General features: G+C 51.7%; 1 protein-coding gene across 6 annotated transcripts in view; it reads right to left on the bottom strand.

Annotated features, from left to right (window-relative positions):
- Positions 1 to 12,264, bottom strand: part of PLXNA2 (plexin A2) — a 452,864-nt gene that overhangs the window by 63,448 nt on the left and 377,152 nt on the right. For all 6 annotated transcript variants that reach the window (XM_065038658.1, XM_065038660.1, XM_065038659.1 and 3 more), the window contains 2 exons: positions 5,130 to 5,230; positions 498 to 621 (listed from right to left, as the gene is read on the bottom strand). In XM_065038658.1, coding sequence (XP_064894730.1) covers positions 498 to 621; positions 5,130 to 5,230 — 225 coding nt within the window. The remainder of the gene's footprint in view (positions 1 to 497; positions 622 to 5,129; positions 5,231 to 12,264) is intronic.

Below are 12,264 nucleotides of genomic sequence, written 5' to 3'. Positions count from 1 at the left end.
TTTGTTCCTGCCATCCCCAGCTCGGGTGACCCCTTTCCTTGCCAGCCCCTCCATGAGCCTGACTTCATGGGAAAACATTTGTGTCAATGTGCAGGGAGAAAGGCTGGAGAGTGGACTGTTCACTGTGAACCCGAAACAGCACTTTCTACAACTCTCTGAAAGGAGCTTGGAGCCAGGGCGGGTCAGGCTCTGCTCCCCAGGAACAAGCGCCAGGAGCAGAGGAAACGGCCTCAAGTTGCACCAGGGGAGGTTGAGGTTGGATTTAGGAACAATTTCTTCCCCAAAGGGCTGTGGGGCATTGGAACAGGCTGCCCAGGGCAGTGCTGGAGTCACCATCCCTGGAGGGTTGGACAGACGGACATGAGGTTCTCAGGACATGGGGCAGTGCCAGGGGTGGGGGAACGGTTGGACTGCATGATCTTGAGGGTCTCTTCCAACCAAAATGATTCTATGATTTGATGATGCTATTCTAAACGTCTCTCACCAACAGCACCTACCGGGAGGCTGTGCTCGGAGACGGAGATGCTGCTGGGCTGCACAGTGACGCTCAGGCACTGGCTGATGCTGCCCGCAAACCGGTACGGCTGGTCCGCCTGCTCGCAGCTGTCCCTCGGGGAGCACCTGCACACACAAGCACACATCAGGGACACCAAGCACCCGCGGACGTGTCGAACAGCACACAGTGCTGAGCAGCGGGGAGCTGAATGAGAGGGCAGAGCCTCAGCCTGGGGAAGGGGAGTTATCAGCAGGACTGGGGGTGATGCTCTGCACCGGGACCAGGTATCAGGCACAGGCTCCAGGTCAGGACCAAAAGGTGCTGAAAAATATCCTGTGATTGGAGGAAAGACAAACCACAAGTATCTCAGGAACAATTCCTGGTGAAATATACATTGTGTCCCTGCAGTGGGACACAATCCAGAGCTGTCCCATACGCCAGCAGTGACAGCCCGAGCTGTGGGTGCGGGGTGAGCTGCTTGGCCGCGGCCCCTGCAAGTCATAAATTCATAATCTGCACAGAAACTAAACCGTAACAGGCAGTTACAAGACGATGCTTCCATTCTAATTAAAACAAGAACACGTAGTTCACTAATCGACTCCTCCTGGAGCACAGCAGGGCCAGGAATGGCACTTGCCTCTCCTGAGCTTCAACCATTTTTCACGCCTTCAGCTCCCAGCTCTCTCCCATTCCCACCATCGAGATCATGCCAAAGTGACTAGGACTGCTCCTAGCAAGCTGTGTGCTCCAGGACGGCTCCTTATCCCTGTTTTTCTACTGCAGGCATCCTTGGAATGGAGTGAAATTAAGTTGCTTCTAGAAGGTAGAGCACCCGCTAGGAAACCAAGGAAAAATGATCAGTGTTTCAAACCAGGTATCAGAGACTGCAGCACAGCACTGGCATCCCTTGGTGATTTTCTATTTTATGTCATTTGGGGAAAATCCTTTTCTTCCAATCCCCATCCCTGAGTGCAGATGACATATTTATTGGCCTTTTAGTCTTCAAAAGCTATCAGCAAACTTTTCACTCCTTGCTGATCTCAGGCCCTATTTCAAACGGTGGCACAAACAAACGTCAGAGGATCGAGATGCTGTCACCAGCCCCGCGTGCCACCACCAAGTGCCCTTCTGACAGTCATGTATGTGTTACTCGAATTAACAAGGTGCTGCTGTCAAAGGGATTGTTTTTCTGGTTCCCCGTGGAGTGGTCCCAGACACCCAGCAGCAGAAACACCCCCTTTTCCCAGGCACATCAGCTCCGACCAGCCAACAAGAGCCTGGCTAAACCCGGCCTTCCTGCTCTGAAAGAGCAGCCCAACATCCTCCTCGCGAAGCTGTTTGCTTTTGATTAAGAAAAGCAGAGTTCACGCTTTCCCTTTCCAAACCACCTGTGTGATCCCCAGTGAACTCTGATGCTGCTCTCCTCACCCTCCTGCTTTTTTTACCTTCTTTTTTTTTTTTTGGAGTGTAATGGAGCTAAATATGAATGCTGCCAAAGGAAGAATTATTGAGGTTTAAGTGAATCTGTAAGATAGCTTTAAAGTGCATTCTTGACTGGAGCCTTTATCTCATTGACTCGCTGGAATGGCTCTTTTTTATCATACTATTTATGGCAACAGCCCTAACAGAGATAAATAGGTCTGGAGACAATAACGTGCTTGCGGAGAGCAGCATATGGAAGTCTCCCAGGTTTCAAATCCCACCGGGCTGAAGAGACTCTTTAACAAGCTCCTCGAGGCCTCTGTTTGCTCCCAAAAAGAAGGAGCAGAGGATCCTGCTCTCAGTTGCAGAGGATGAGCAAAGCGGAGGCTCTGGCAGGGACGGGATGCTTGGCCATCGCTCCAGGCTCCCCCGGCTCAGGTTTTGCAGAAGAACAAGCACCTTTCCCTTCCTGATGGCTTTTAGCACCTTCTCTAACATCTTATGTCCAGGATTCCTCCAAGCCCATGGCCACCACGTCATCAAGCACCTCATTGAGGGCAGGAGTTACCGGTCTGTGTCGGTGCCATCGATTTAATCCTCACAGATTAAATCACTGCTATCGCTACCCTGCAATTCTAGGTGTGCACACGGGTATGGGAGCACCCACGCTGCAAAAGAGCCTTAAGCCCTGACTCAGGCCTCTAAGAGACAATAATACATCACAAATACACAAGGAAAGCTTTATGTAATATTGATTAAAAAAGCTTATCGCAGGACAACTGAGATGCTTTTACTTTTCCTGCATTATTCCTCTCCGGTTGGTGGTGTGGAAGGCAGGACACATTACCCGATGCCACCTGGAATGGGGCACTGGTCCCTCCATCTATCTCACACCTGTACCTGTTCAGACAACCAACACATTTTTAAAAATCTGATTTTATCTTTCCTGGCTCCCTGATAGCTCAGTACCTGCACGTCCATGCTCTCCGCCAAACCTCTGGCAACCAAAAATGTCAAATGGATGCCAAGTGCCCAGAGAAGAGCTGTTGTAGGGGCTGGCAGAGACTCCCTGAGCTGCCCAGGGGGTCTCGGTACCCCCAGGACACAGACCCCAAACCCGAGGAGCAAAACTCCACAAGCAGCGGTGGGGAGAAATAACTGGATTTCAATCCTCAACCTCTCTTCTGCCCCTCACCCTTTTTTCCAGCCCTCAGAAACCACAGCATGAGCATCACCCGCTGACCCGCGACCCTTTCGCTGAGCAGCTGGTCCATCTGGCGGGAGGGAAATGTAAGAATTAGAGGAGAGAGATGACAAATTAAATACAAACACTCCAGCGCTTGGGGCCTCCAAACAAATATGACAGAGGCTTCAGGAACAGCAAGATAAACTCAATTATTTACAGCTTAAGACAAAAGCTAAAAAATGATCATTGCTCCACGCAGGCCAGGAAAGTGCAGATGCTCGAAGGGAGGGTTGAGAAATACCATCAGGGAAGAAACTCTTGTTGGGAAGCGGTTAATGCTGAAATGTCACGGCCAAAAGGGCAGAGGAAGTGACACTTTCCTCTCGACATTGAGGGTTTTCTCTCTGTAAAATGAAGATAACAACCTTTACCTGCTTCCCAGGTGGTTTATGAAGATTCAGTTCATTAGGATTAGGAAAGCACTGGGTGATCGTTGCAGAGGAGCTGCTGCAAGGGTCTGAGGAGCAACACCAAACACCTGCAGGTCCGTAACACAGCCCCCAGGCACTAAAAGGCCATTGTCCCCACGTCAATGGATGCTCTTGGGTCCCCATAGCTGGTTCCTGGGAGCACCTACAGACCTGCAGCTCAGGCCAGACACCAAGCAGAGCCTGTCCCCTTGTCCCCTTTCCTTGTCCTGTCAGTATCAGAAGGCTGCAGTGGCTTTTGTCCCAACTGCTGGGAAGGCACACGGGGCTGCTGTCCCGAGGGAAGAGGCAAAGCAATGGGAATTACAGCCTTTTGACAATGTCACTGTGCCAGTGAAGACTTCTGGACACAACAGCACACACGGTGGCTGCGCTGCAGGGCTGGACAAGCTCGTCTCAAATGAAAAAAGCTAAAAGAAAAAACACGTCAAGGGTGCCCGTGCCGCACGCGGCTGCGCTGCTGCTCCCGCACGGCGCCAGTGGGATGCGCAGGGCCAGCACCCGTAATGGTTCTCCCACATCTCCCCAGGTGTGGCAACGACTCTCAGCAAACCGAGGAGCTGTGGGGAGCCCGTTTGCACCCCAAAGCGCACAGGTCCTGAATCCAGGCCGGATTTGCGGAGGAGCCTGCTGTGTGTTCCCCCCCTGCTCCTTCTCCAGCACCTGCTGCTCAGGCATGTGGCCAAGTGCTGCTGCTCGGGTCCCTCAACTCTGCCTCCCCCCCTGATTTCCCTGCATTTAACGGGGCCGCTCTGCAAGCTGGCACAGGGCCGGAGGGATTTCTATTCCTCTCCTCAAGGTTTTCCCCTCCTCCCCTGATCTGCTCTGCTCTGCCTGGTGGTCCCCCTTCCGCCGTAGGAAGTGATCCTTATTATGGCAGAGGAGAGAAAGGAAGGACACGGACACCTCCTGAATGCAGAGAGCGTTTCCTGGAGCTCCCCGACAAAAAACATCCCCCTTTGTGCCTGTGGATGTGTGCGAGGGGCTGCCAGCTCCCAGCCCTGCCCATTGGGGACGCTGGAGCAGGGACCCGCTGACCTTGCGACGTGGAATTTAAACCTCTCTTCTAGACACATTTAATAGGGCTCAGTGCTCTGCTCTGCTCCAGCACTGTGACCTCTCTGAAAGCAAAGCATCATATATTCAAGTCTGCTATTGCCTCTAAAAATTCCCCCGTTAATTGGGAGGGACTCGGGGGTTGGGCAAGCAGGAGCATGCAAAACACAAGTTCCCAGTGGGTTTGGTTTAAATTCTGCTTTCCTGCCATGTCCATGGCACCCTTTCCACGCTGTGTGCGACCCACCTGCTCCTAAAGACGGAATTTGTTTTTCCTTTACCTCTTTACAGGAGCTCAGGGATTTTCAATGGCGTTTACGCTGCAATGCAGGGAACACTCAGGGAAGGGACGAAGGGACTGAAGGAACTTCAACCTCATTCATTTTTGCAAAAAATTGCGTGGGAGGCGCTTGGTGACTCTGAAAGCTGATTTTATCACCACCACCTGCAGCGAGAACGCAACGGCCAAGGCTGGACTTACATGTGGTGGAGCGTGCACCAGCCGCAGTGGGGGTCTCCGGAGCTCAGGCACTCCCCGCAGGTCGTGTACTGCTCGCAGGACTCCACGGGCACCCGGGACACCTGCAAAGGGACCAAACACACCGCTCAGCGCTCCTCAGTGCACAGCAGCAAGCAAAACCTGAGCGGCTCCAGGCCCCGCTTCGGCGGTTTGAGTCCAATAACGCAACAGCGATTCACAAAATTTGTCCCAACATCTGTGCAGAAATCGGGAAAGAATAAGAAATATTGGGGACCGAATCATGAAGTCGCTCTATCCCTTGGGTGCAGCCACGCTGTGAATGATGAAGGCAGCACCAAAACCCCCCGATCTCCCCCAGAGATGCTCCCAGGTCAAGCGCTGGTGCTCTCCTCTCCAATTTACAGGTTGCTGTCTTACACTTGCCACAGGGGAAGCCGCTTCAGGGAGGAGAGCTGGCAGGGAATAAGACTCATTGGGATTTTGCAGGTGGCAGCTTATTTCACTACTTGCTCCTTCGCAGCCACCCTGAGCCCATCCAGCACCAGCAGAACCCCAACGAGGATACGAGTGTGTCCCAGGCAGGAGATGCCAAAGCAGAAGAGAGGGAAGGACACAAGGGAACACCAGCCCCGATCGCTGCTGCAAACCCCCTCTGGCACACATGGAAAGTCCCTGTGCGATGCCGAGGTGTAGCACGGTCCTGACCCTGTATCAGCACTGAAAACCCCAAAGGCTCTAAAATGACACCAAGATTTACCATGGGTCACTGCTTGACTCTGATAAAGAAATTTCATTTTAACCCTTCCTACCCATCCCTTGCCACCTCCGGCAAGCACGGTACGTTTACATCTCCTGTCCCGATGCTGCGACACGGTGCTGGTCCCTCTTCAATGTATTTACATTTCTATTAGAAATACTGTAAATAATTACTGCCATCCTGCAGTGCCGGCCGCTCCCCTTGGGCCCTGGGAGCGATGGCTGCAACTGGCTGAAAATTAAACCAACTGTCGGCATCACACTCGCTCTGTCCGTCAAAACAGCGCCCGGCTCCCAGCAGCTGGGGTGTGCGGGGTGAAAGGCGCAGTGTCTCGCCAAACAACGGCCACTTTCACGCCAAGTGCTGTTGACACAGTGAGAACCGAGTTCCTCTCTAAACACGACACCAATAGGGCTGCTATTCCTCTTGTCTCCTCGGCCCTACTTAACAGCTTTTCCTAAAACAAAAATTCGTGTGTGGATCACAGAATTGGAGAATCGTTTTGGTTGGAAGAGACCCTCAAGATCATCGAGTCCATTAACCCAGCCCTGGCACTAAACCCTGTCCCTGAGAAACTCATCCCCATCTGTCCAACCCTCCAGGGATGGTGACTCCAGCACTGCCCTGGGCAGCCTGTTCCAATGCCCCACAGCCCTTTGGGGAAGAAATTGTTCCCCAGATCCAACCTCAACCTCCCCTGGCACAACGTGAGGCCGTTTCCTCTCATCCTGCCCCTTGTTACCTGGGAGAAGTGACCAAACCCCCTTTAAAAATTACAAAGAAAGTTTGAACGATTCCTAGAGTTGTGGGTTTCTAGCCCAAATGGGACCATTTCATCCTTTCTTTGTCCAGAGTGGTTTGCTGCCCGCAGCCATGAAGCGGCTGATTGCCTGGCATCCCCATCTCATCCCAGCATCCCCATCCCATCCCCATACTGGCATCCCCATCTCATCCCAGCATCCCCATCTCATCCCAGCAGGCACCAGCACCTCCCAGCGATGTCTAACCAGTGTCACTCCCACCTGTCACAGCCTGCTCTATTTGCTCTCTCGTCCTCGCCAGCCCATGGGGCAGCTCTGTGTGCAGCTGAACGGCTCATTGCGAAAGGGTTCGGGTTTTCAGTATTTAGTTTTTAAATGCAAATACTTCTCTTTGTTTACAGTAGAGAAGGTAGGTCAGACAAACGCTCCTGGCGCCCAAAGCAAACAGCTGAGAAGGTCTGTCACCACTTCAGGAGCACATTCCCCACCTGAAGTGATAAAGTGATGGGCAGAGCAGAAGCACAAGGTCTGGGGAGCAGAGGTCCCAACCTCAGCCCCCATCCTGGAGCACTGCAGACCCCACAGCAAAGCTGGAGCTTTCAAAAGCAGCTATCAGCTTCAGATGCTTTAAGATTTCTGCTCTGGAAACACGAGGTGAGAGGTCCTGAAGCCAAGCAGAGGAATTTTCCACGTGTGGCCTCAAATCCTGCACCTCCCCGTCTGCAATCTGCTCCTGCAGAGCCCGGAGACACCCGCAAGGTCACGGCAGCTCTGCTGAAGCAGGCGGAGAGGCGTTCCAGGGATAAGAAAACGCGACGGGCGCTCCGCATCAGCGTGGTCACAGCAAATGCAAAGCGATAAAGCAACTCGGTGGAGCTGAGGAGCATCTGCATGAAGGACAAGAGCCAAGAAAACAACGCTCCTGGGGGAGTCCCTTCCCCCCGAGGGCAGAGCTCTCCTCCCTCCAGCGACCTCTCTTCCTTCTGTCCATGCCAAAGCTCTGCTGCTGCGTTTTTTGGTTCCCTATTTGCGAACCTGCTTCTCAATAATTAAATGATAAAGTCCCATTATTGCTTTTGCCTGACCTATAACATCAGCAAAAAAAAAACCCCTAAAAATCGATCAACGCAGACTCTCCAAAACAAGTGAACTCCAACTCCGCCAGCCCCCAGAGAAAACAAAAGTGCAGGAATCCAGTTCCAAATAAATAAATGCAGAAAATAATCAACCAAAGTGTAGTTTTTGCACAGTCTATGCCCACTAGCAGCACGGGCTCCGACCTCGCTGGCTGCAGACGCCCCCGGGGTGTCCCCACGCCGTGGCACGCTGCCCCAGAGCCCTCGGGGTGCTGGAGTTCAAACAGAAAATCTATTTTTAATGACTTTGGGGAGTGTAGTAGAGATGCCAAGTCCTTCGATGTAATTAAAGCCATCTATCACTCAGTGAGGACGAGCCCAAAGTTGATGAACTTTCCAATGAGATTGTATTCTTCCCTTCATTCATGAAAAACCGACCGCTTTGTGCTGCTGCAGGAGAGGTGAAAAAGTGTGGGAAGGAGCAAGGAGGGCTCATCAGTTCCAGCTGTTAACGTGACAAGGTGACAGAGAAAATAAAGTCAAACTTTCTCAGAGGCTCCTAAGAAGTTTGACAGGCTTTTCTTTCCGCTGCTTTCCTCCCTGAACCTTCATGCAGAACCATTCATATCCAGAGTCCTCCTGTGATACCGTTTCTGCCAAGGAGAAACTCCGTCTTTGCTGAGAGAGACCTGTGGGTCCCATCCGCCCCACGCTGTATGAAAAGTCCTACCTGGAAATGATTTATTCTTTGAGCAGAATAATCGAGGTGGAGATGCTGGACATGCTCAGCCTGATGCCGGGATGCAGCGAGAGCATCGCATGGGGCATCAGCCAGGACACAGGGGAGGAAGACAAAGGGGGAGACTTTTAGAGGAGCATCCCCAAAGTTCTGTCGAGCCCCCAGAGGCAGGAATACTTGCTCCATCAGGGATTAAGCCATTTGTCCCTGTAACAGATGAAGGTTCACATCCAGGCATGGGGAGTTTTCCTGACAGGTACAGCAGGACCCGGCTCTCCTCTCCCACACCGCTCAGCAGAGAAAGGATTATCTAAGCTACCGAAGGGCTGTCAGAACCACATCAACGCCTGGAACTTTTGGCAGAAAAGCAGCGAGTGGGAGAGGACACAGAGACAATGTTGCCATGACTACAAAGGGATTATTTAATTACAGCGCTGCAGATGCATGCAGAGAAAGTCCCTTAAACTCTGATCCAAGCAACCTTTTCAATGAGTTTGGCTTCCCGGCTTTAAGAACCTCATTAGCATGTTAGGAGGCCAAGCTGTGTTTGAGCACAGGAGAGCAGATAGCTTTCTTAGCAAGTAATCAGACCTTCTCCAAGCAAACCTGTCTCCTTGGCTCCCAGCTGGGCTCCTGGGGAGGTGATCAAAGCAAGGGCAGCCTCCTCTGGGAAGCAAGAGTTTGCGGAAAAAAACAGCAAATGCCCCAGGGCAAGGCTTAATCAGGCTGTAAAATCGTCCTCAAGCCAGAGCTTCCTCCATCCAACCCAGCAGCAGCCAGCAGGATTCGGGTTCAGAGCAGATTTGCGTGCTGGCACACAGGTTCCCGCAGACAAACGCTTTTCCCATGGTTTACTGTGACTCGAGTTAATCATCGCATCAGTATGAAACATCTGGAAGAACCATGTGCCAGGCAGAGATCCCATCCCTGCTCCAAGGAGCAGCGCAGCGTCGTGTAAACCCGGAGGAGGGAAAAAATGGGTTTAATCTCAAACAGGTGACCACTTGCCAAATAATGAGTCAGTTCAACCTGGCGGCTCCTCCTCTGCCCTTGGTGGGTGACGATGACACAGAGGAGACTCAGCCTGTTCTCCCAGACCGGGGTCTCAGTCACTTGGATCCCATTCCTGTGCCCAGCCCATGCTCTGAGTTATCCGCCGGCACCAGCCTACCTGTGACAGCCACCAAAGGGACGCGGCAGTGTCAGCTCTCCCTCCTGCTTTGCACAGACCATCTGCACTGGCTGAAGTAGTTACCCAGGCTTCCGGAATCAGCAAACACAGCAGAATTTATGGATTGAAGAATTAGGTCAGACTTGAGCACAGAGGTGCATCCACATGCTGGCTCCTGGCCGGGGAGCCCGGAGATGGGGGTACAGGATCCTTGGCAGAGTATCTGTGTCATTTCAGACACTACGCTGCTCTCTTCTCCCACAGAAATTCTATTTGACAAGAAAAGGGGGTAGGTAGCATGATAAATGTGTACACGCACTAATAATGAGGAATGAGATGTTAAAGGTCTCCACCACAAAACCGAGGTTATGCTGCAACGCATCCACGTGCATCCTCCCCTGGAAAACCATGGTGCCTCAGGAGAGCTGCATTTTACTTTCTTGACTGCAAAAAATGAAGTTCAAATGAGTTTCTGGACATCAGGCTCTTTGTTGGCCACATCCACAGCTGCTCCGTGACACAAACTCCCGTGGGATGTCCCTCTGGGCTTGCTCTGGATTTCAGGACCAGGGGCTGATGTGCCCAGAGCGGCCACACGGCACATCCAAGTGTCCCTGCCTGGGGACATCGCTGTTGCCACCAGAAGCGGCTTCTTGAAGCGTTGGCACCGTCTTCTGACAAACGTGCTCAACGAGACCACCTGCCATGGCCACCAAGCCATGGAGCAGCGTCCTTCACAGCGCTGATTAGTCCAGGCCTCAGGGGAGCTAATTAATAAGGATAAAAGGGGAAGAGCTTTCCAAAATTTCTGGGCTCAGGTGAGGATCAATCCGACGCAGGAAACTTTCATCTCACATCAGTTCATGGCCTCCGCGTTCAGCGCTTTGCCTTGCTGCTGTGTAACTCACAGTGATCCCTGCAGTCATTTAAAAGTTTTAACAGAAGCTCAGAAAATTCATTAAGGTGAATAATTATAAAGTGCACACCTCTTCCCCTCTCTGTTTTGCAAGGTAAGTGGCAAAACCAGAATTCTGAATAATTCTGGAGTTATAACCAATGTAATTAGGTGTTCAACGCACACTTACAATTGGGCTGTGCTTATTAAAATTACTGTTTTAGTCAGAACGTTGCCAGAGAGTCATTAACAGCACAATGGTTCGATTCCCCAGGACTCTAATTAGATTTGGGCGCTGGCAGCGTGGGGGATGCCCGCATCCACCGCCCGCTGGTACCACAGGTGATGCCCGGCGGGGACATCCCCGAGCCTGGGGACCGGTGCCAGGAGACACCAGCAGAGGGGACAGAGCCCCAGGGACAAAATGCCCCGGTCCCAACTCGGTGTTGCTTTTTGTCATCAGTGATCGGGCTGGCGGTGCAGGTGGTGGCATCCTGGGCTCTGCTGTTTCCTCCTTGGAGAGAGAATCTCAGTTCGCTTTATTCTGTGTGATGCTCTGAGGCAGAAAAAGGCCAGGTTTGCGTTAACTCTGTCCCGAGGGCACGTGAACTTGGCCAGGAAACATCCGTGGTGTCCGTAGGGCTGATGCTGGTACGGACAGAAGCCCAGCTATGAATATGGTTGGACTTGCTGATCTTAAGTGTCTCTTCCAACCCAAATAATTGCATGATTCTATGAATATCTGCAACATGAGCGCTGGGTTAGCATTTCAGTGGACCTCCCTGCATCCATCATCAGCGTCACCTGGGGTCTTGGTGCTAAGGAGCACCTGTGATGTGACAACAACTGGAAACGGAGATACCTTGGAGGGAATGATAATGCCCATCTGGAAACACCCTGAGCATCCATCATCATCATCATCATCATCATCATTATTATTATTATTATTATTATTATTATTATTATTATTATTACTATTATTATTATTACTAACAGCCCTGCTCCAAGCAGCTTCTTACACCGCTTTGGAAATGACGGAGGATTCAGAGCGGGTGTCGATGCCCTCTCTGTGCCAGGGAAGGGAGCTGCGTGCTCTGAAACGCACACATCCAGATCTGTTACGAAAGGCCTGAATCTCAGCGGTGTGTATCACAGGAAAGCTCCGTGCCTGCTGCTCGCAATCGCCTTCAGCCGTCTGTTTTTCCTCTCTTCCCATAAAAACCACACGCTAGACGGCAGAGGCCCCTTCCCCCAAGCTGCCAGCCTAGAACTCATGAATTCAGTTAAGTTGTTAAAAGGGACTGTGGCAGGCTAAGATAAAACAGAGGAGTTTAAAATGACAAACAGACTCCTAAATGGGATTAGAGTCTTAATGAAAACAGTAATGAATGAATGAGGCGACCAAATATTACCCATTAATATTAGACAGATAGATTAGATCCCTAGGCGCTGCATTTAAAACCGACATGAAATTACTTCAATTACTCTGCATTGATAAATAACAAGGCGATATTTACTGTTAAAACACATTTCCTCCGCCCTTCCCCATGTTTGCTTTGGCTTCTGCATCCCAAGAGGGAGAGCAGAGACCATGGAGAGGCTGAAAAAAGGCACCAAACTGGGAAGCTCCTCCTCTCCCCTCCCTTCCGCGGGAGACCCGGGCTCACCAGCATCCACCGCACACGTGTTCCAGGGCACCTGCTGCCGAGGACTCATCCCATTAGTCTCAATTACTC

This window comes from Columba livia, chromosome 22 (genome assembly GCF_036013475.1).
Source record: "Columba livia isolate bColLiv1 breed racing homer chromosome 22, bColLiv1.pat.W.v2, whole genome shotgun sequence".
NCBI classification, from domain to species: Eukaryota; Metazoa; Chordata; class Aves; order Columbiformes; family Columbidae; genus Columba; species Columba livia.
The sequence above is the reverse complement of the archived record's forward strand: the minus strand, read 5'-3'. Positions and strand labels throughout refer to the sequence as shown.